A 23,558-nucleotide genomic window follows, 5' to 3' on the forward strand; every position below is an offset into this window, starting at 1 on the left:
GACTGGGTGGTGATCCCAGTGCCTGGTGTCTGAGGGATTTGCACTTGGTCTAAGGACAGCAGCGCTCGTGGGGAGGGTCCCGTGGGAGGGAGATTGCCCAGGAGCACATTCCCACCTCATCCTGCTGCTCTGGAGGGGAGCAGAGCTCTGCAGGGATGGAAGAGATCCGGGAGGAGACAGCAGGACCAGCTGTGGGGAATGCACCAAGGGATGCTCCTGGCTCTTGCTTTGTCTCTTCCCTCTCCTCTCCTCTCCCCTCCCCTGGGTTTGGGGGTGCCAATGCCCCTCCCTGCGTGGGTGAGTGTGGGGGGAGCAGAGTGGGTCCCTCCCTCCAAAAAGTGATGCCTGTGGCTCCAAAATTCTCCTGCTGGAGGTACCGGGGGAGCTGCAAGGAGGGTTCAGCCCGTGCCCCCAGGAACAGGGGGGCAGTGGGGAGCCAGCAGAGCCCAGGGCTGGCTGGCAGCGCTGACAGGAGCTCAGGGCAGCTGCCAAGGGCTCAGGGCTTGCTTGTGAGGGCTTGTTCATGGCACATATTCCTTGTCAGGGCTCAGGCTCAGACCTTGGCTCCCATTTCCTAGGACAAATGCAGTGAAAAGGGGCTTCTTTTCTTATTTTTTTTACTGGTTGCTGGAGGTTTGGGGATGGGAGCACATGGGGGTGCTGGGGAAATGCTCAGGGGGGTAGAAAATATTTGGCTGGACATTTGTGCCAAGGCACCTTGAGCTGCAGTTTATTGAGTCCAAGGTCACCTAATCTTGCATTTTAATAGTTTTAGGCGAGGTTCTCCTGCCGTGGGACAGGGGAGCTTTAATGAACAGGTTGCTTTTTTACAGTACAAGTTTAAAAGAGGTGAGTCCCTTGAGGAGTCTTTGTCCCAGGACACGGGTCACCCTCCAAAGGGAGGGCAGGCTGCAGTGGGACCTGCTGTGCAAAATGGTAACAGAAGAGTCTCTTAAATAACCAGAAGAAAACACGATCATGGATGATCCCTCCTTTTCCAGGCAGCATTCTGGGATGAGGAGCTGGCTGGCTTTTACCAGCTGATCCCACAGACTGCTGGGTACCAGCTGCCCCAACGATGCTTCCCAGCTTTTAACCAGGTCAGAGATCACCCCAGCCTGGAAGAGACCAATTTAAAGGCTGTGCCAGAGATTATTCCCAACACTCTGCCACCTGCCAGGGCGGATGCCATGCACCCCTTCCGAGACCTGATCTCTGGAGCTCTGCCCTGGACAGGGATGATTTTGGGCTGTCCATCGTGGCCACGTGCTGCTGGCAAATGTAAACAAGAACCCCCTGCCCCAGGGAAGGAGCCTGGGCTCCCCCAGCTCTGCAAGGCCACCACCACCAGCCCCTACTGCTCCTTCTGGCCCGTGGGCTCAGGGGGTGGCTTTTTGCAGTCCACAGAAGCGCCCTGCACCCCTGCAACCTTGTTCTTGAGGTGCTTGGACTGGGAGAGCTTGGAGAGGGGGATGCCCAGGGGTGTCCTCATCTCCTCAGCTGCCTTCTGGCTCTCCTGCAGGGAGCTGAAGCGTTTGCCCGGCGCGTTTGGGGGCAGCTGCCCGGGTGCCGTGGCCTTGCTGGGGCTGAAGGTTTTGCTCTGCCAGTAGGGCTGGCTGCCTGCGATGGTCTTTTTGGGTTCTGCTCCCTCCCCTCTGTACTTGGTGGCCCTGAGGGGCTTCTCGTGCGTCGGGGAGCAGGAGAGCTCCTGGCCCGGCTCTCTGCCCCTGGGCTGGTAGCGGTAGATGTGAGCGCCCTGTTTGGGAAAGAGCAGAGACACAGTGAGCTCTGGCTGCTGTGAGGCCACCTCTTCACCCATGCCAGGTGTCCTCGTGGACAAATCCCTCTGTCCCTCGCCCAAATTCAGTGGTGAAACCGCCTCAAGAATTAACCCTGGCTGCTCGTCCGATTCCTGGCTCTGGTAGCAGACACTGGCACTTCCCGAGCAGCCCTGGCAGTCTGGGGGCTGTCCCGAGCCAAGCCCCTCCTGCCTGGAGATCCAGGACAAGGCACCTCAACACCTTCTCTGCAGCAGCACCCATGGTATTCACACCAGCCCTGAGGAGCATTCAGCCATCCTGAGCCAGCCTGGCTCCAGGTGAGTGCCAGGATCAGAGGAAAGCATGGAGGGCTGGCAGAGGAGCAGGAGCTGCAACACCAGCGTGGGGGTGGCTCTTGTTGACTGGGTTGAGACACACGTTTGGCTCATCCTAATTCTCACTGGGTACGGTTGTCACACGTGGCTGTGGCCACCAGGTGTTTATCTCCCCTTTGGGTGTGCCCGTGCCACGATCTGGAGGTGCAATTGCACCTGTGCAGAGCCACCAGGGGAGGTGGGGTCTGCTGAGATCTGGCTGTGCCAACCTGCCCTGCCTCTGCCGTGACCCTCCCCGTGCTGCTGCTGCTGGCAGGCAGTCCCTGAGTCCCAAAGGCCTCCCTGACCCTGGAGCTGACACCTCCTGCTTTGACCAGGAGGGTTGTGTTAAAGCAGTTTAGCTCAGGTAGTCCGAGATTGATTTAATTAGGTGCTTAAAATCAGTGTTAAGGTCTGAGATGGCTTCAGGTGAGAAGGATTAAGGCTGACTTAGCTTTTCTCCCTGTGAACTCATCATACTGGTGAGCTGGGTGGTGGCTCCTGTGGCTCCTGACATGCTCTGGCTCTTGGGAAGAAGTTAAACCATGGCTTAAACCAAGTATCCACCCCAGAAACCAGCACCCTGTCCCTCCTGCCCACCAGCAGAATGAGGCAGTGCTTGCCCAGGAGAGCCTGAATCCTGCTGGGTGCTGAGCACTCCTCTGGGAGCCTTTGGAGAGACTCTGAGCTCTGTGAAATCAGCAATTCCTGCAGATGTTGCTGTTTAGGAGGGGTGGCTGTGTTGTGGATGGACACAGCTTGGCAGAGCTTTGAGGTGTGATGGTTTGAGTGGGGCTGTGGGAGGAGGAGGAGGCTGGACTCAGTTTCCATGTCATTGTGGGCACTCTTTGGGGAGAGGATTGGCTAGAAGGGGCAAGAGGGGTGGGAAGGTGGTGGGGAATGGTGGCTCCTGCCTGGAGGATGTGCTGCTGTGCTTGCACTGGGCTTTTCTGGTGCTATGGTGTAACCCCAACCCGTTACTGGTCTGGAGAGAAACCCCACTGTGGGTTGGGTGCATGCCCACTCTGCATTTGGGCCCCGTGCCCAGTGGCTCCAGCACTTGGGATGCAGTTTGGCAAGGAAGAGGCTGATGTGGAGTAGATGCTGGTGCTGCTCAGCCCTCCTGCCTGGCTCTCCACAGGTCACTCTCTGCTAAAAACCTGAGCCACGCCACGGCTCCATCCTGGCCAGAGCTGAAGGTGCTGCCCCTGTTCCTCACCATCTGCCAGGGATGGTCAGCAGGGTCCTGCACCCAGGTAAGGCCCCCCATGTGGCTGTGGAACTGCTGGGGTGGGGTTTTCCCTGTCACTGAGGGGTGAGTGGGCTTGTCTGGAAAGCTCAGCTCTGCGCAGACCTGGGGGCTCTGCAGGTGGGATGGGGCAGGACAGGACCCAGGTGTCCCTCCTCCTCCTCCTCCTCCTCCTCCTCGAGGCTGCTGGGCATCCAGCTGTGAATGGGGTTGTGTATTCAGGGAAGGTGATTTCCAGAGAGAATTTGGTTTCCATGACATGGAAAACATGATGTTTGCCCTGAGTGAGCCTCCACCTGTGTTTTGGGCTATGCTGGGCAATGGGCCAGCACCTGAGGAACACGGACCCAGGGGAAAAAATATATGTGTATATATATATATATTTGGGAGAATTGGTAGTGATTTCTGTCAAATTTGAGTTTTCAAGAGTTAATCAAGGGTTGCTTCAATTTATTCTTTTTACACATGGGAGAAGCTCTTCCCTGCACCTCTCCACTGAGTGCTGGCTTTCCTAACCCCGATGCTGTGCTAATTATCTGCCTCTCATCAAAGGGCCAGAACAAGTTGCTGCAGGAACAGCAGCGTACCCAGCCGTCCCCAGCGAGGTGGCACCTGGGACCTGGGTCACAGAGCATCAAAGAGCTCGGTGCTCCTTGCCCTGCAGGGCTCAGGGGTATTTGATGTGCCAGGATTAAAGCTCTGAGCTCCCTGTCGCTGGCTGGGAAGGGAGAAGCAAGTGGACTCTGGGATGGTACATATAATTCCCTGTAAATACAGATTAGATGCTCAGCTGGGGTAACCTCAGGCAGTTTCAGTGATTTCAGCTGCTGCTTTTGCCCTGGGGGTTTGAATGCCCCAAAAACAGCGGGCGGGGAGCCTTGAGAAGCCGGAATGCTTGGCAGAGGCGCAGGAGGTTGCAGAGCTTGGGTGGGAATCTGGGGATGGCAGTGCCATCCCCCCTGGGTGGGACGATGCTGTGGCCCTGGTGGGGATGCTGCTGTGAGCCCCCAGCAGCGGGGTCCTGGCCTGCTCCCCACGGAGCTGCAGCAGGGCGCTGGCCCCGCGCGGTGACAGGGCCTGGCGTCGCTCGTGGGGCGGCCACAAAGCTGCTGACGGTGGCACTCGCCCACGGAGGTTGCTGTCCCTGTTTCTCCGCTGTCTTGCTCTGCCTAATTATGTGTCCAGAGCTTTCCCTTTGATGCTAATCACCCTGGCAAGGCGCTGGAAAACAAGCCTGAGAAGGACACGCCTGCGTGCACAGTCTGTCCCCAGCTGGGCGTGATGGGCTGTGGATGGAGCTCAGGGAGCCCCAGCACATCTGTACAGCTGTGCCTGGAGCTCCACCCCCAGCCCAGTGCTGTGGGATCATCTTTAATTACCAAAACCCTTCCCTTTAACAGCCATCCCCACTGCTGGACACCAGGAGCTGTGGCACGGCCGCCACGCCTTTGGTCACCTCTCGGGTGACCATGGCCACGTGCAGGGTGTTGTTCTCCTTTATGGGAGTCTGATCTCAGCATCTAGGACAACACCAGAGGTCGGGATGACACCAAAAAACTCAGGATGACATCACACCTCGGTTGAGCTGACTGGGTCACCTCCAGGTTCACAAACCTTTGTAGGGTGGAGAAACAAAAGTCCTAGCGAAAAGTCCTACCTGGGCAGCGCTGCTGGGGTAGGAGCTGTTCCCATCCAGGATGGCGCGGGGCAGCATGGGCCTGATCTCCACGGCGTTGCTCCTCCTCTTCGTCACGTCCTCCAAGCGCATGTGCTTCAGGGAGGGGAGGCTGCCCAGGGGGCTGATGAAGGTGCCCCGGCTGATATGAGGGTCGCTGAGCTTCCTCTGCATGGGGAGGATCTCCCCGTTGTGGGTGATGTCCGAGTTGGTTCTCCGGAGGGGCCCGTAGCGATCCCTCACCTCGAAGTACTCGTCTGAGATGGAGGAGGCGTTGGAGCGGCGGTAGCTGTGGTCAGCAGAGCTGCTGGAGTAGCTCTCCTGGTCACTGAGGGTGATGTACTCCTCTTCCTCCTCCTCCTCCTCTTCTCCCAGCCCGTTGTGGGCGCAGGGAGGCCCTTTTCCCTCCTGTGGAGCTGCTGCTGGCCGCTCAGGCTGGGCACGGCCGGTCTCCCTGGGAGCTCGGCCGGGATTCTCCCGCTCCTGCTTGGCGCCCATGTGGTCAGGCAGCGCTGGCTGTGTGTCACCCTGCGGGGCAGTGCTGCTGTCACACGTTGTAGTGACTTTGGTCATGAGGACACCGACAGGGACGGTCCTTGGCTTTGGAACTGGAGGCTTGACATCCTCCAGCGCCTCCTCCTGTGGCTTCACGTGGTGGCCCAACGGCGAAGAGGCAAACGTCCCCACTTGCCTCGTTGTCCAGCTGACACCCTCCATGGGGGTGCTCGTTGGGGCTGCAGGAGCTTCCATGGGGGGCTGTGGGATCTGTCTGTGGCTGGGGGACAGCAGAGGCAGCTCCTGCTCCGAGTTCTTCCTGGCCTCCATCTCCCTGTTCTTCAGCATCTGCCGGTGCTGGGCGCTGGCCTGGGACACGTCGCAGACCTTGATGCGGTTCATCTGTGACAGCTTCACGTTCTTCACCTTGGGGTCGATGATGTTGATGTAGCCCAGAACTTCGCTCCCAGGCTCGGGGTCAGGCTCCACCCAGGTGGGCAGGTAGTCAAACATGTTGGCTTTCTCCAGGTTCAGGAGGCCGGGGTGGATGAGCGGGGAGAGGTCGGCCACGTCCCCGTGCCGCTCGCCCCCCTGGCCCTCGGGAGGCGTTTTGCCTTTGTTGTCGCTCTTCTGGTTTTTGTCCTGGTTCTCAGATGAGGTCTTGCTGATCTGGTCGGCGCTCTTGGCCTTCACCAGGGCGTATTTGGGGTTTATCAGCTTCTTCACCACGGCGTTGGCGGGGGTCACCGGCACCACGGAGGGCAGCGTTACGGGCTCGGGTTCGGGCTCTTCGCCCATGGAGATGGACTTGAGGCTCACCCCCTTGGACATGAGGTAGAGCTCCTGGAACTGCTTGTCAAACGCCTCCACCACCTGGCCCGAGAGCACCGTGATGACGTTCCGGTCCGTCCTCGCCGCGGACCAGGTGAAGCTGGAACAGAAACACATCGGAGATCTCAGCTGGTAAATAACACCTCTCCCCTGGCCCGGCCTTCCCCGGGGACTGGTGGTGTCAGCAGGGACATGATCTCACTGTAAACATAATAATGGAAGTGACAAAAGAGCTCCCATCCCAAATTAGAGTGAAGGGTTGAAGTCTTGAGCACTTGAAGTAAAAATAAAAGGAATTTGCAGTGGGTCAGTTTTTTGCCTTAGTGTTGGCTGCTTTTCCTGTCTCGGTTTGGGTTAAGAGAAGTGACTCGTAAGTGGATGTGTTATTTGTTATGGCCAGAAAAGAGGAAATGTTCCAGCTCCATGTTTATAAAACTTGTCTTTTAGACCTGAAACCTGACCAGGGCTGGTCGGTTTCTACCTAAGTAAGTTTTCCTTTGAACAAACTGAAAAATACTTTGTGTAGGAAATTGACTGGAAAGCTGAGCTTGGTGTGAGAGTTGGGACTGGCTGTGGTTTGATGCTCTGGTCCTTCCTGCGCTCATCAGCACAGAAGCACTTGCTGTGTCCCACCACCTCCAAGAAGGGTGGGTGTCCAAGACCTGGTGTGTAAGTATTGGGAACCCCTTAGAGCCCACCCCAAATCTCCTTGGGAAATCTCCTCCCGGTTTAGGATGAGCAGAGCAAGTCTGGCACGGGCTCCTGGGACCACGAGGGTTGAAACATGGATCCTTTGAGCAACACCTCTGTGGGGTGGGCAAGAGGAGATGCCACTGCTGTACCTGTAGGAGCCACACATGGCTCGATCCCCGTCCACGAACATGAACTTCTGGGCCAAAGCCCCCTTGAACTTGGTGGCCGAGCGGGTGAAGAACTCGGTGCCCCCGGTGCTGCGGACGCGCAGGTTCTGCAGAGGAGCAAAGGCACAGGCGTCAAGGGCAGGAGGGAAGAGCTGGGTGACACCAGCACCCACCCTCCAGGAACACCGCTTGAGATGCTCCACAGCCCCTCTGGGTGCTCCACAGCCCCTCTGGATTCTCCACAGCCCCTCTGGGTGCTCCACAGCCCCTCTGAGCAGTGCAATGTTCTTCATGGCCAGCTCAGAGGAGGCCACAGAGATGAATTAACTCGCCCAAGGCCACCATGGGCTTGGCTTCAGAGTTTCCTGCGTTGCCAGGCTGTGTTTGCCACCTCCTGAACTCGGTGTCCGTGGGTGAGTGCTGTGTGCTGGCGCTGCCCAGCGCTCCCCAGCTCCTGCAATCCATGCAAATGCCACCGTGGGAGAGGAGGTTGCACACCTGCTCCCAGCAGGAGATCTGCAGGGGTTTTAGGGGGAGGTGGAGACCCCAGGACAGCCCACTTGGACCTGCTGGCAATGGGTTTGTCCTTGCCCACGCTCCTGCTTTGCTGTGCTCCTAAATTTGGGCATCTAATCCTGCTTTTAGGGGCTGGTGGGGAAACATCTTTTCACCCTCGGGAAATGAAACCTGGTGATGTGGGAGCAGGTCCCTGGAGTGGAGCTGGGTGTCCTCCCCAGGGAACCCAGTGATGCAGGGGCAGCCCTGGCTCTGTGAAAATGTTTTTTGTTCTTTTTTTTTATCCCCAGCCTGGCTCCTGTCTCTGTTATCTCCATGGAGGGCACTGGCACATTCCACAGGAGAGCAGATAGCATCTCCCACGGGCTCCTTTTGGGTGGGGAGAAAATATTTCCTTGAGAAAGCGTCTGCATTCCTCCTGTTCCTGCTGGGATGTTGGTAAGGCTGTTGCAAAAGGCTCTGTGTCATCACTGGGTCATGCCCTCCATGCCTGTTTTATTGTGTGTTTTGTTTTGTTTTTTAAAGAAAAGCATCAAAAATATTTGTCTTCCCCTCCTCCAGCCTTTCTCATCTGCTTCCCTGGGCTCTCCTGTGTCCCTGGAGACCATGACCAGGCACACACTAAGGTGCACCCCTAGTCCCTGTTCCCCCATCCCTGGCAGGAAAACTCAGTGCAGATGATGTGCAAGCAACAGCTTTCCTGTCTGAATTTCCAGGGAAGTTCCACTCACTGAACAGACAAGCTTTGGGGGGAAGTTTTTTGTGAGTTTCATGTTTTACTTAGCGAAAATGCTAAGAAAACGCTTTTAGCCTGCTGTGGCTGGGACAAAACTGGTGCTGAGCATCCTAATTTTCTGCACTGAGGGGCTGGGATGGCAATGCCCACCCCTGTCCCTGTTATGGGGCTGCTGAGGGAGCTGTGACACCCAAGGCTTCACCCTCTGCCCGTCACCACCCGGAGCTGCCCCTTCGCCCAAAGCCAAGCAGCAGCTCTGGGTGTTTTTCAGGCAACAACTCTCCCGGTGCTGATCCCTTTTCCTCCTCCTATCACTGCTGTTGAGTGAAATCTGCTGCTTTGATCCCTCCGAGGCAGCGGGACGGCCGAGGAGCCGGCCAGGGTGAATCACTGAGCCCTTGCTCAAGCAGCGCCAGCCTTGCCCAAGCCGGTTGCTAATTGCCACCGAGATAACGAGGGGACGTTTCGTTAACATCTCCTGCCTCAAGAAGCAGCTCCCAGACTCTGCCCTACTTTCCTCACCTCCTCCCGCGTCCCGTGCCAGCGAATTGGCTGCAATACGTGGCAAATCCCAACTTCTAGACATTTGCAGAGCTCTGCAGATGTTCTCCTGCTTTTCCAGTCCTGCCACCGGGCTGCTAATGCAGGAAAACACCGGAGTGCGTCAGCGCTGGCTTTTCTGGTCTTGAAGCAGCAGCAGCCTGCGGGATCCCGGGCTCTCCAGGGAGTTTGGGCTCAGGGAAAAGCTGCGCTGTGTTTGCTTTAATTGTTGGGAGCGGCAATTAAGCCAGGCCGGCGGGCAGGGCAGCTGGGGAAGGTGTGAGGCTTTGGGGGTCCCTGAGCCCCAGCTCCCCCACCTCGTGCCAGCCAGCTGTGAGGGTGTCGTGGCTCCTACGTGTTCCTGCTCAGCCAGGGGTTGGCTCTCACCCTAAGCAAATTTGGGGAGCTTGCCCGGGCACGGGCTCTCCCGGCGGGCATTTGGCAGCCGGCTGACGTCAGGAGCAGCAGCTTGGCTTTTCTGCCAAGCAACAGGCGAGGCCCAGCCGTGGTGGCCAGGAGTGGGGGTCTGCAAGCCCCCAGTGGGGCTGCTCTGGTGTGTTTGCATCCCATGCTGGGATGGGGGGGCTGTGCCCAGGGCAGAGCCTGGGGCTGTGCTGTGGTTGGACTGGGGGTCCCTGCTCTGGCTGAAATGACCCCTGTCCTCTCCTCTGCCCCTTCTTCTGCCTTTGCATGAGCTCTGTGCCAGGAGATTTTCTCTGCACCCCCTGCTCACACAGGGACGTGGAAGGGGAATCCCAGAATTGCTTGGGTTGGAAGGGACCTTAAATCTCATTCCAACCCCCTGCCAGGGGCAGGGACACTTTAAACTAGACCAGGTTGCTCCAAGCCCCATCCAACCGACCCCTGCCCTGACAGGCCTCCCTCCCTTGTGCTCTGCCTTCCCTGCTTTGCCATGGATTCCTGCACAGGAGTGATTCCATGTGCATCCATGGCCGGGCACATCAGTCCCTCCAGCGGGCACTGCCCAGCACAGCGAGGGCATCCTTGGCAGCTGCCAGGGCCTCGGGCAGTGTGGGAGCCTCCCTGCTCTGCTCCCGGCCCCGTGCTGGGGCGGAGGCTCCGGAAAAGGGGAAAATCGAGTTTTTAATTCCAGCCTCTGACTTGCGGTGGCTGCTGCCGGTCCTGCCCCCGGGGCAGCAGCAGGCAGGGAGCTGGTGACAGCACAGACCCAGCCCTGGCACAGCACCTGCTGCTCCCTCTCCCTCGGGAGGAGCTGAGCTTGCAGCTTTGCCCTGGGCTTTGCTGTGCTCACCCTTGTAGGGCTGCTCCCCTCAGCCTCTCCTCTGCCTCAGCCCTGGCTGGGTACCAGCAGCCCCCTGGGCTTTCTGCTCCAGCTTTGCTGGGTGCAATCCACATCCCATCCTCTCACCCACCCCTCCATGCTGCTCCAGCTTTGCTGGGTGCAATCCACATCCCATCCTCCCAGCCACCCCTCCATGCTGCTCCAGCTTTGCTGGGTGTAAATCCACATCCCATCATCTCAGCCACCCCTCCATGCTGCTCCTGGATTTGCTGGGTGTAAATCCTCATCCCATCCTCTCATCCACACCTCCATGCTGCTCCATCACCTCCAGCTTTGGCTACAGGAAAAATGGACTAAACTCTTCACAGCTGGGGGCTGTGACTCCCCAAGGCAGGAGGGAGCAGGATGATAACTCTGATTATCTCCTGTTTTTGGAGGAGGTTCCCCAGCTCCAGACCCTCAGGTCATCCCTACCTTCAAGTGTCCAGCGTGCATGTGGGCTCGCTCACACATCTGCAGGAAGTGCTTCACGTTGGTCTCATCCAAAATGATGTAGACTCCCACTTTCCTCTTGAAGCCGGCATCCAGGAGGTCCTTGAAGATGTCCACATCAGTGAACATGTCCATGACCACAGCAATGACCTGGAGAGGGGACAGGAGACATGAGTCCAGGTAGAGTGGCCAGGGACAACCCAAGGTACAGTCAGAGCTTGTTTTGTGAGGGGCAAAGTAAAGTGCTCCCTGTAGGAAGCTGGAATTTGGGCTGGGGGGAGCCCAGGATTGCCCCCAGCTCCAGACAGTCTGAAAGTCCTCCCATTCCTCTGCTGTCACTGTGGAAAGTTTGATCTCCAGGAGAGGCAGATGTGGCACCTGGGGACATGGTTTAGTGGTGGCCCTGGCAGTGCTGAGTTAATTGTTGGATTTGGTGGTCTGTGGATGTTTTTTTCCAACCCTGACCACTTCAGTGGTGATCCAGAGCATGATCTACTGTCCAGTTACTGGGGGTGAATCTAACTTTCCTGCCTTTAACAGGCTTCACAAAATTCAGAGTCCAGTTTGTGGCTGAGAATTTTGGTGTCCCTTTGCTCTCAGCATTGCAGGGAAGACCTTTGATGCACAATGGTCACAGGACTGTTGGAGTTGACAAAGACCTGCAGGATCATCAAGCCCAGCCACTGAGTGGTGTGTCCATCTGTCCTGGTCTCACTGCCCAGCCTGGGCTGCTGCTCCTCCTGCACAGCATCCCTCCTTCCTGCCAGGCTGTGTGGGAGGAGCAGGGCCAGGACAGCAGGGCCAGCACCCTGAGCTGTGCCAGCTGTGTTTGTCACACGGCAGTGTCACTGATATCCACAAGCTGGAGCTGCCTTTGGACCCAGGGTGTTTGCTGCTCTCCCAGCCACAGCTGGGTTTGATAGGAAAATGGATCTGGGCCACGCTGGGGATGTCACTGGGATGTGTGCCTGTGCCCGTGGCTGTTGATTTCCTGGTGATGGCATCACCTGTGGCAGTGAGCAGCAGCTCATGGCAGGCAGAGGGGCTGGAGGCAATCCCAGGGCAGCTCCACAGGGATTTCTGCCTCCCCTCATCCCAGGGGAAGGGTTTGGCATCAGGGTGCTGGTTTGTCATTGTCCCATGGCTGGCATTCCTCCCATCCCTGTGGCTGTTCCTGGAAGGTGCCCTGGGCTGGGACAGGGGGTTCCCTTGGCCATTTGCCCTTCCAGAGGGGTCCTGCTGGCCATGGCACGTGGCTGAGCCGGGGGGACCCCAGGGAGACCCCAGGGTGCCTCTGCCTCCCTCAGGAAGGGGCTGGGATGGTGCTGGGTGCTTGCACACTCAGACACGTCCAGTCCAGAGCTCTCAAAGCACCGAGCTGCCTTTTAATTAGTTCTGTGCCACAGGACGTGCAGAGCTTTAATTAAGCAGAGGATTGTTATGACACTGCTGGCTCTTCCTCTTCTGCAGGCGATGGGGGGAAGAGCAAGGCTGTGTGGGGAGCCCCAGCCCTGCTGTCCCTGATGCCAGCCTGGTGTCCCCAGCCCTGCCCACACAGGGGTGTTTTGGGGGGTGCCAGGGCACTTTATGGCTTTGCCACTCGATTTTAACTGAATTCCCATTTATTCTCACCCCAGAGTCTTTGCTGTGAAAAGCCAAATCCTCACTCCCTTGTGCACCCACTCGTGTGTTTTGCTCATCCTTGTTGTCCTGGTGGGGAAACTGAAGCAGGAACCAGCTGCTGGATTTGCATGGATGCACGGTGGGACGGGTTCAAAGCTACTCTGGGAGCTCTGGGCTTGCATTTGCCGTGTTCAGCAAGAAACTGGGGAGGAGCTGAGCTGTCTTCCATGAGTCCTGGGTAAGGGACACCTTGGGGAGACAGCGTGGGTTTGGTTTGGGGATGAGGGTTTGGTGGGAAATGATTTGGTGGGAAATGATTTGCTTCTGACCCTGATGCTCCATGCCCATGTCACTTCTCCTGCGTGCTGTGTTTTCCCCAGGAAAAGTTGAGCACTTGTGAAATGGGGTTGAGAACAGCGCTGACCTTGGTTTTGAGGGCAAAGAACGCTTTCCCACTGTGGTCCCAGCAGTGCTGAGGCCTTGGCTCACTGCTCGAAGGCGTGAGGGAGTTGTGCAGGGCTGTGGGCAGCCCTGGCACCCCCTGGCACCCCCAGCCCTGCTCACACACTGCAGGCGGTGGCTCGGGCACGGGGAGGGAGCCAGCTCAGGCACCTGCCCACGTTTGAGCCCAATTCCTCCTGCCCAGCTGCTGCATCCTGTCACTGCTCAGCTCCTGCCTCCCTCCCTGCTGTGCCTTGCCTGCAGGACAGGCTGGGCCCTGGTTTGTCACCGGGATCTCACGCCAATGTGCCAACACTGCCCTGGCACAGGGCGGGCGGGAGAGCGAGGGTGGCGCTGGCAGAGTTCCCATGGGGGGACTGTCCTTGCTCTGGGCTGCCTGGGCTTGAGCCCTGGGATGCCAAACCCTGGCACAAGGGTAATCTGCAAAGAGTGGAGGCCTGTCTGCTCTGGAGCAGTGAAATCCTGCCTGCTCTGTGCTTCCCAGCTTGGGGAATGCCATTGTCTGCAGCAAGCTGTGCCTTCTGCCTGGCAGGAGCCAGCCTGTCCCTTGTCCCTGTCACCTCTGCCAGGGCAGTGCTTGGTGCTGGACATTCCCTTTCCTGAAGGTCTTTTGCTGCTGTGTCATCCCAGGGAGTTTTGCCATCCCTTTGCCATTCTCCTGGAGGGTGCAGAGGAAATCAGCCCTAAATCTGCAGCTGGAGGCTCCCAGTGCCATGCAGGTGAAGCTTTTCTTGCCAAGGTGCCAGGAGCTGCCAGAATCCGTGGGGTACAGCAGATGTGCAGGTGCTGGGTCCCAAATCCCTGAGGAGCAGGGAGCACTGAACCCTCTGGACCCTGGGCAAATGCTGTTGGGATTTTTTGGAGCAGCTTTGATGAGCACCTAAACTGCAGGATCATGTTTTATAGAGGAAGTTGCAGCTCTTTATTGTCTCACTATGAATCATCAGATAATGACTTTTGGGGTGCACCACGTGGGCATTTAATAAATTAGGCAGGCACCAAGGCACAATTAGAGGAAGAGAGTTGGGATGGAGGAGAGGTGGGACAAGTAACATTAATAATTGCTCTCCCCTGTCGACCCTTTCATCCAGGAACAGCAGAAGGTTTTGTAAACAGTAATTAATAGGGCCTCCCAACCTTCGCTGGAAGTTGCTCGGGGTAATTACATCACCACAATCCCAACCTGGAACCTCAAGTGAAGACAGGAGGTCAGAGTCACTGCTCTCTCCACTGGCTCTGGGCCAAGGTCAATGTTTTCATGCTCTGGTTTCTGGTCAGAGAGAGCCAAGAGGGGAGGAGGAGGGAGATCTTCCTCCCTTCCACACAGAATCATTAATGTTGGGAAAGACATTCAGGATTGTCAGCTCCTTGGATCCATCACCACTTGTCACCAGGCCTGAGCACTGAGTGCCACATCCACAAATTCCTTGGACACCTCCAGGATGGGGACTCCAAACCTCTCTGGGCAGCCCCTTCCCGTGCTTGACCACCCTTTCCATGAAGAAATTGCTCCTGAAGTCCAACCTGTGAGCTTCGCAGCCTGAGGGATCCACAGCAAGGAGCATCCACAGCCGTGCCATGGCTCGGCCTGGCGAAGGTCTCCGGGGTGAATCCCTCACCACCTCTCCTTGTTGGCCACAAAGATGGGATTTTCAGGGACCTGGCCACAGGATCCTGCCTCTCCTTTCTCCCATTCATTCCCAGCAAGAGGAGGGGATTGTTTGCATCTCCCTGTCTGGGTTAGAGGCAGCATTTGGCCTCGCTCCTGCGAGCACCAGGGCTCCTCTGACCCCCAGAGCGGCCTCACATGCCTGGGATTCCTCACCCTGAGAGCTGTGTGACCTCCCAGCAGCAGCACTGCTCCCATGGGCTCTGAACTCTGCTGGGCCAGCGCCAGGGGACTTTGTTCTCCTGGCCAGGGGACAGTGAGTGACACGGCGGGGTTTGGGGCTGGCACCGCGGGCAGAGCCAGCGGCTGGGATGGTGTCTGGAGCAAGGGTCGTCCTCTGGCAGGGATTGTGAGCCTCTCCCAAGCCTGTGCTCCTTTGCACGTGGTGGAGAGCACTTCCACTGCCTGCTGGGAGGGGACAGTTCAACAGGGATCTCCCCAGGGAGGACGGAACACCTGGACAGTGTGTGTGACATCTGACGGTGGCAGCAGGACGGTCCCTTTGTCCACTCTCAGCTTCCTCAGCCAAACCCTTTCGCCTCTGAGCTGCTGAAATCTGCAGGGTGGTCTAGCCCAGTGTCCCCCACCCTTAGGAGCACCCACAAGTTGTCACCTGGGCTCCCCTGTGTGACAGCAGGTTCAGCTGCAAGGACATCTGTGATGGGAGACCATGGAAGAACCCCGCTCTCCTGTAAGTCCTACACCCCCAGACCCTGCAGCACGAAGCACTCACCCATCTCTACGTCTCCTGAGGCACCACAAGCTCCAAGCAGGCTCCTGCATGTCACCAGTGGTGTCACCATGTCTCATCCCACAATCAGGGCCCGTCTGGAGCGGGAGGCAGAGCCCAGCCCTGCTCAGGGGCCATCGAGTACGGGTGATGAGCACAGCAGCACCAGCCCTGGCCACGTCCCCGCGTCCTGGAGAGGCTCCAGGGGAGGTGGGGATGTGCCTGACTCAGCTCTGGGAGCAGGAGCAGGGTGTGGGGTGACTCAGGAGGAGTGGGGGCAGGTGGGAAGGGTGAGTAGGCAAAGGCAGGCGGGAGCTGCGAGCCCGAGTCACAGGCGGCCCCAAAGACCCGAGGATGAGACATTGTTTGTTGTGGGATTGTTCTCCCATCCTCCATCCCACGGGATGTCAGCTCTCCCTTCCCTTTGTCCTCGCTGCAAAGCGCTTTGGCAGGGAAAATGTCACAGATGAGGACAAGTCACCTCGACTTCTGTGAGGTGACAGTGGCCAGAGATGGCTCCTGCCCTGACACCCCCAACAGCCATTCCTGTGATCCTGCTGCCTTGGATGTTTTGAGAGATTCATTTTCCTGCCTGAGCTGGTCTGAAGAGGCTCTGCTGGCTGCATGTCACAGGTTTCCCTCTCTCCTAGCAGGATCTGCAAACCCCAGCACTATCTCTGGAGCAGCCAGATGGACCTGACACATCCCAGGCTGTCCCCTCTGCTCCACAGCTACCCCGGCAGGGTCTCCCTGTTTCCCTGCTGGAACATCCTCTGGGTTGGGGAGCTCCTTCCTTGGAGCTCTCACGGTACTGGACATACAGAACTTCAAAGAGCTTCAAAGCACCAAGAAACCAGAAGGTACCAACCCCTCGTGGGACTGGGTCACTGGGAAACACCAGCAGCACCTTCCCACCTCTGCTGACCTTCAGCACAGGCCAGCGTCTCCCTCCTTCCCTGGGTGATGGCTCACGCATCCCCACTCCCTGCTCCTCGGCTTGGTGCCACAGGGAGGACAAGTCTGAACCCAAATCCCTTCAGCGTCTGCCCAGCCTTGTCCCTGCCCTCACCAGCTCATCCTTGTCCTCTGAGCGCCAGGATGAGCCAGCTTGGAGCCCCAAAGCTCTCTCGGGCCAAACTTGGCCCTCGTGTGGGTCAGAGCTAGACCAGGAGCTTCGGCTACTTTACCCCAGGGTCATGGACTGGGTGGGTGGGGGACACAAGGGCCATGACCCCAGGGTCAGTACTGGACAGCTGCTGGACCCAGGGCCTGAAACCGGAGCACAATCCCATGTTCCTGCATGCTGTCACAAGCTGTCACACCGGGAATAACGATTGTGGATGGCTGGGACCATGGCCTCCCAGCTGGAGAACAGCTCAACCCGTTTTTCTCCCCAGCAGTTTTCCCCAGAGCCCCGCAGGGACCCTGGGATGAGCAGTGCTGCTGTGTGGACATTGGGATGGTCTGTGCTGCTCCCAGGAGTGCTGAACCCGGCCAGCAGCATCCTCAGCAAAGCCCCAGATATCGGTAAGGAGGCAAACCCCGCAGGCTTGGCCCCGCTGCCTGTGCTCGGGCAGAGCTCCCCGCAGGACAGGGATTGCCCGGCTGGGCAGCACTTGGAGCACGACGCCCTGGGGCCAATCCTGCCCCGTGTCCCCGCGGCGCACCTCACCTTCTGAGCCTGGCAGATCATCTTCCTCACCACCTCCTTGATGTGCGCCTGGCCCTCGATGGGCGGCTGCATGTACACGGTGGCCCTGGTGACCCCGCGGTAGGCGATGGTCTCGGGCCAGCCCAGGTCCAGCTGCGGGATGGAGCGGTCCGACCTCTGGGGCCAGTACTCCAGGGAAGGGGCCACGTCCTGCTCGTCCCCTTGGCTGTTCCTGTCGCCCTCGCTGTCGCCGCCGCCGCTGCCGTGCCGCGGGATGTACTCGGAGCCGGGGTCGTACGTCTCCAGCGTGTCCAGGATCTTCTTCAGCTCCAGCTCGGACAGGAAGTCCCTGATGTTCTCCCTCTTCAGGACTTCATAGAAGGCGTCGGGGCCACGGGAGGCCAGCGCCTCAAGGGCCAGGCGTTGCTCCTCGCTGTAGAAGAACTCGGGCTTGGACTCGCTGGACCTCCAGTTGACGTGGCTGTCGTCCAAGCACTGCACCTGGGAGAAAGCCATGGTGACCCCGCACGCCGGTCCCCTCTCCCGAGGGAGCTCTGTGCCCCCAGCGAGCGCCGGATGTCGGCAATAAATAGGAATTAATTATTCTCCAGTCTTTAAATACACAGTTCGCTTCACCCTCCCCGGCTCAAGGCGCAGCTCGGGGAAGGCACCGCTCCCTTTTCCAACGGCTCCTGCCACGCCGGAGCTCTTCCTGCCGGGGAGAGGCTTTGCTTTCTGCCTTGCTCCGGGCTCCGGGCAAGGAAAACGCGGAGCTTCCCCCAGCCGGGGCTGCGTGGCGGGGCAGACAGCCCCAGGTGTACCTACGGCACCGGGAAGGTCCTTCACCCCCGCGTCCGCTCTCTCCTCATCCTCCGCTCTCCCAAGGCAGCGCTAACACCGCACGAAATAAAAAAACTGGGGAAGAAACAAAGAGGAAAACGGCTTAAGGCAGGGCAGCGAGGAGCAGGGTGTCTCGGCCGGGGTGCTGTGCCTGGTTCCCGGAGGAGCGGGGCAGCCCGGAGCTGTGCCCCAGCCTCCTGCGCATCGCCCCGGCAGCGCAGGGCTCGGGCTGTGCCAGCGCGCACTGCCGGGCCCGGACAGGTAACAGCAAGAAGTGAAAAGAGGAAAAGGAAAAGAGTGATTCATCCCTCCGCCCTGCCCCACCTGCAGTCACATGCTGCCTTCACACATTCCCTGCCCAGCCCGATTAACTCTTTCGGCTGATGAGCCCTCGCACCTGCGGAGCCGAGCGCGGAGCCCCCCGGAGCTGCGGGTGCGGGAGGGTCCTGGGGGCTCCGGTGGGCTTTGGGTGTTTTGTCTGTCTTTTATTTTCTTTTTCTTTTTATTTTTTTTTTAATTTTTTTATTTCTTTTTTTTTTTTTTTAATCTCTCCTCTGAGATTCCCCCCTCTCCCGATGTGCCGGCTGGTAAGTCAATATTTTTTGCAGGAAAAGAGCTCTGTCCCTGTGGTTAACCCCTCCTGTGCTGGAGCACGAGCTCAGAGCCCGGGTGGGCAGCACCTGAGTGGGAGTTGCCAGAACGCTTCAAAGCTGCACTGAGGCAGGTCTAGACTGGATTTTGGGAAGCATTTCTTTGTGGAGAGGATGTTCCAATCCTGGAACAGGCTTCTTAGAGAGGTGGTGGTCAAGGCCTCAAACCTGTCAGTGTTTAAGAGGCATTTGGACAATGCCCTTAATTTTTTTGGTCAGCCCTCAATTGGTCAGGCAGTGGGACCTGATGATTGTTGTAGGGCTCTTCCAAACAAAACCATTTATTTATTCTATTCTGTCCTGTCATGTCCTGTCCTGTCCTGTCCTGTCCCTTCTTCTGCAGGGTTTGCAGCGTGGTCACAGTAACGTCACCAGATCTGACAGATTTCATTAATAACTGTGAGATGGACAAAAAACCCCACCCTGGATTCACCAGTTGGCGCTCACAGAAATGTGCAAGCTCTCCTGAGCTTTTCTCTTGGAAGCTCAGCTGAAGACGAATTTCAGGAATCGGGGTCAGATTCTTGCGCCAATGCAAAAAAGGGAAGTGCCACGGGCTGTGTGTCTGTCCCTGGCGTTGGTGTGGCTCATCTGGATTCACAGCCGGATAAATGAGGGCCCTGCCTGAGTCAGGCTCCCGGGGCAAAGCCGCCTGTCTGGCCGGGTGCTCGGCCATCAAAGCGCTCCTCTCTGCAGGCACAGGGGCCCTGCTCACCCCACAGTGACAAATCATGTGTGGCCTTGTGCCCAGCGCTGGCCTGGCCCCTGCAGGAGGTGGCAGCAGGGTTGGGGGACACAGGAATGTGACGGCAGTTTGTTGGGATCATGGAATCGCTGAGGTTGGAAAGGATCACCCAGTCCAACCCAGCACTGCCAGCTCCAACACTGCACCATGTCCCCAAGTGTCACATCAGCTTGGGGAAGGTCCAGGTGTTTGGCTCCCAAAGAAGATCAGCTCAGGAGGGTTCCAGGTGGAGCTGGTGACTTCATGGCTGACCCTGCAGGGATTTCCCAGGGCTGGGATGACATCCCCACGCTGTGGCCTCTCAGTGACTGAAGGAGCTGGAACCAAACCTGGGTGTTTTAGGTGAAATCCCAGAGCTGGGGACAGCAAATGGGACAGAGGTGAGCACTGAGCCAGCAGCCAGGACCTCTTTGGGTGCGAAGGGAGATGGCCCAGATGGGTTCTGGAGTGGGTGTGTGGCGTGGCAGGAGCGTGTTGTGGTTTTGGCCGCCTCAGCCGCTCGCTCCAGGTGTTTTTATTGTGCCAGGAGATTTACAGACTCTTTCACGGGGTGTGTGCATTAATGATTTATTGCATGTGGGGTAAATGCTGCACCCCAGCCACCGTGTGCTGTGTGCTGGCTCTGCTGCTGGGGGTGGATTGGGGTGGCAGAGCCCCACACCTGCAGCATCACCACCTGATTCCCACCTGGGTCCCCATCTCCCCATGCCGGGGGTTTCTTCACCCCACAAGGTGAATTTAGGCCGTGAATTGGGTGCAGCCCCTGTTTGCAGGCTTGGGCTGCTGTGGCTGAGCAGGTTGGTGCTCATCATTCCAGGCGTCCCCGGGTGGATCCAGCTGGACAGGCAGCACCCGCTGCAGACACGGCCCCTTCCTGCAGATGGAAGCATTAATTACAAGGTCCTAACTAATTTTCCATTTTTAGCAGAGGGTCTAAAAGTGAGGCAGTGTGGTGTGACACTGAGCTCTGCTCCTGGCTCAGGGGCTCCTGCTTCCCACTCACTCCGAGGTGCCACCAAGTGTTCAGTGGTAGAGCTGAGGCCTGGGGCAGGCACTTCAGCTGGAATACAACATCCAGACACTGCCTTGCCCTTTGGAACCTTTTCCACCCTCCAGCCACCAACGATTTGCATGGAGCCGTGCACAACGTGGTGTTTTAGAGAGGGGAAACTGAGGCAGGGAGCGCCGATGGCAGCTTTGCTCAGGGCTGCTGCAGGAAGGAGTCACTGGAGCCTCAGCGCTGACTCTGACCCCAGGGCTGAGTCCAGGCTGGGCTTTTTGGCATCCTTGGGATGTGCTGAGCACGGCCTGTGGTCTGCCCACAACCGAGTCGTGCTCCCAGCGCACCCCACGCTGCTTTGTGGAAAGTCCCAAGGTGTCACCAGTGGTGTTTGGGACCAGCTGGGAGGCTGAGGGCTGTGCTGGTGGAGGTCACCAGGCAGGAGAACCAGGCCAGTGCCGTGCAGGGATCACCCGTGCTCGTCCCCGTGCTCCTGCCTGGGCGGGTGCAGCCCTGAGAGCCAGGCAGCCCATCCATATTTATGCCTGACATTAATTTCCATTCATTTCAATATTTTACGAGCATAACAATTAAAAAAAAAAAAGGGTTCAGTGCTCATTGAGACATAGAAATAATTGGGTGTTGATGGTCCTGGAGCGCTGCCACGCAAATCCCAGGAGCTGCTGGTGCTGCCCATGCCCAGGAAATTGCCACAAGGGTGCAGGAACCCGGCTGGCCCCGTGGGTGGGGATGGGCAGTGCCTGCCCCGGGGCTCTGCTGCCTCTGGCCGTAGCCCCCGGGTCCTGGTGGGGCTCTGGAGATCCCCCCGGGGCAGCTGCCACTGGATTTAACTGGGAATAGATCCAACCTGCAGGTGGGCAGCAGGAGCTGAGGGGTGGGATGGCTCCTGCAGTGTTGGAGCTGAGGGTGGGAGCGGGGCGGGCGAGGCACAGGTGGATTTTCACCTCTGAGGTGGGATGTGCTCCTTGCTCCTCCACCCGGTGTCCTGCCAAGGTCTGGGCATGGTGGCCATGGCAAAGGGGGCAAGAGGGGGTGAAGGGGTGCAGGGCTGGCCCCCACCCTCTCAGGGTCTCAACATGTCACTCTGCTCTGTCCCCCAGACTCCGTGGCCTGTGTGGACCCTGAGGAGAGCACCTGTGGGTGTGGGGCTGCTCCAACATCACCTGCCCCACGCTGGTGATCGATCTGGTAGGTGGGTGCCAGGGGGTGACCCCGTTCCCACCGGGATTGCTGCACCCCGGGGCTGCTGCCAGGGCTTGGATGTTGGGGGGGACCCCAGGGATGGTGTGGGAGGGTCTGTGTTCAGGGGGACCCCAGGGATGGTGTGGGAGGGTCTGTGTTTGGGGGTACTCACAGATGGTGTGGGAGGGTCTGTGTTCGTGGGGACCCCAGGGGTGGGGTGGGAGGGTCTGTGTTTGGGGGTACTCACAGATGGTGTGGGAGGGTCTGTGCATGGCACAGCCCGTGCAGCCCCCCCCGAGGGTCGCACCAGCAGTGAGCTCAGGGGATGTGAGGCCCCGGGGTGCAGCTGAATGATCTCAAACTCCATCCTCACCCCAGGGGAGATCCCAGCGTGTGGCTGCAGAGGGGTAGGCACCATCCTGGGGTTACCCTGTCCCATCCCTCCCGGTTCAGCCGCTCCCTCTCTCCCGCAGGGCTGCGGGGTCTGATGAAGGCAGCGCTCCTGTCATCCCTGAGCTCCCTCTCCACCAGCAGCAGCACCTCCCCTCCCTGGGCACCTGGAGGGAGCTGCCCCTCGTGGGCAGGCGCTGACCGGGCCTTTCGGGGAGACCCGTGGGGCCGGTCGAGCCTGCAAAGCGCCTCCACTCAGCCTGGCTTATGTAAGGAGCACAAACCCTTGGATTCTTTTATGGATGGAAGCGCTGGCAGCGCAGACGGGGCGCTCGGTGCAGCCTCTCCCGGTGACCTCCAGCCGGGTCCGGTCACACACGGGGGTGGCAGAGGGCAGTGTCAGAGGGTGGTGGCACAGGACGGTGGCACAGGGCTGTCCCACATCTCCGTTGCCCCCGGCGGTGCCCGCGGAGCCGCGCTCGGGGAGTGCCCGGCTCGGTGCCACCGGCCCGGGACACAATAACAGGGAGCGAATCTGGGTCAGGGCTTCGGCCGCGCTGTGCGGAGGCTTGGCCGGACCAGCGGCCGCAGCAGCGGCTGGTTCTTGGCATTTCCATGTGCAGAGGGCGAAGGGGATGGGCGGCGATGCCGGGGGTCCCTTATTGTCCCCCTCGAGAAGAGGGGCGCTTGTCCCAGAGCCTGCTTAGCCCCTCCCTGGCACTGGCTTGGCTGTGCCAGGGAGGTGACAAGGGCGTGACAAGGGAGGAGAGCTCTCCCCGGGATGGATAATGAATGTTTGCGAAGGGCTTTGCCCGCCCGGGGCGGGAGCCGCTGCTGCGGTGGATCCCGGGCAGCTTCCCCAGATCCGTGCGAGCAGGACGCTGCGGATCGTAGGGACAGAGCCAAGGAAATGTGCTTGGCAGAGGGAGGAAAGCTCTGTGAGCTGCAAGTTAGAGGTTTTCCTCAGCGTGGGTCGGGTTCTGAGTAGCTGTCAGGGGGTCCCAACTGCCCCCACACCCAGCAGGGAGGGGATGCCACATCCTGGGACCACGGTCTGGGCTGGAAGGTTCCTTAAAGATCATCTCGTTCCAGCCCTGAGAAAAGGGCTTTGAGTGTGGTGTGGCAAAGAGCTCCAAGTTCCCAGATCTGGGGGTTTGAGCTCCAGGAGGTGGCTGTCCCCAGGGTCATCTGTGCCCTACACTCAGCATGTTTCTGTGCCAGCCTGGACACCCACAGCCACCCAAGGCCACGGGACCCCAGCTGTGGCACTTGGGGACACCACAGGACCCCCGTTCTGGGCCCGTGTCTGTGGCATCAACACCTTTGTCCTGATGTGTGTCAATATTTCCTGTTATGCCTGTTTTGCCCAGCACCCTGACAGACCCCTGGCATGGGGAAGAAGTGCTTGGAGAGGGGAAAAATGAGGATTTGGGGGGTGTTTTTTATTTGTTTGGGACGTGATGTTTAAATCCACTGGTGCAGTGATTTGGGTGTTCTGAGCACTGCATTCCCTGAGTGCATCCCAGGAGATGTGAGGTGTGAGGGGCATTTGTTGGGGCAGAAAATCCCTTGGGGGGGTTTGGGACAGGCATCGGGGTGGGGAAATGGGGGCGACAAGGAAGTAAAACTGCAGTGAAGCAGCATCTGCATGAATGGAATGGGATCACCCTGGCAGTGCTGGAAAAGGAGCAGCCACTCTCAGGGGCAACACCCAAACACATTTTACTGGCCCTAAATAAAAATAATATAAAAAAGCAGCACAATTCACAGCTATGAACAGCTCCCACAGGATGGAATCCCTGT

General features: G+C 58.6%; 1 protein-coding gene across 1 annotated transcript; it reads right to left on the minus strand.

The window, feature by feature from the left end:
- Positions 1–1,354: 1,354 nt before the first annotated feature.
- Positions 1,355–17,443, minus strand: FAM83G (family with sequence similarity 83 member G). The gene is made up of 5 exons (XM_041401839.1): positions 16,949–17,443; positions 10,775–10,942; positions 7,227–7,351; positions 5,041–6,484; positions 1,355–1,756 (listed from the first exon to the last, which is right to left on the minus strand). The coding sequence occupies exons 1-5, from the start codon at positions 17,441–17,443 to the stop codon at positions 1,355–1,357; spliced, it is 2,634 nt and encodes an 877-aa protein (XP_041257773.1).
- Positions 17,444–23,558: the final 6,115 nt, after the last annotated feature.

The sequence above is a fragment of the Onychostruthus taczanowskii genome, unplaced genomic scaffold (genome assembly GCF_017590055.1).
Source record: "Onychostruthus taczanowskii isolate IOZ18803 unplaced genomic scaffold, ASM1759005v1 scaffold19, whole genome shotgun sequence".
NCBI lineage: Eukaryota > Metazoa > Chordata > Aves > Passeriformes > Passeridae > Onychostruthus > Onychostruthus taczanowskii.

Excerpts from the sequence above, each read along its gene's own strand:
- FAM83G (XM_041401839.1), bottom strand. The coding sequence starts at position 17,443 with ATGGCTTTCTCCCAGGTGCAGTGCTTGGACGACAGCCACGTCAACTGG. Across the intron at positions 6,485-7,226 it reads GCCATGTGTGGCTCCTACAG|CTTCACCTGGTCCGCGGCGA; the intron begins GTACAGCAGTGG and ends TTTCTGTTCCAG. Across the intron at positions 1,757-5,040 it reads ACCCCAGCAGCGCTGCCCAG|GGCGCTCACATCTACCGCTA; the intron begins GTAGGACTTTTC and ends TTTCCCAAACAG.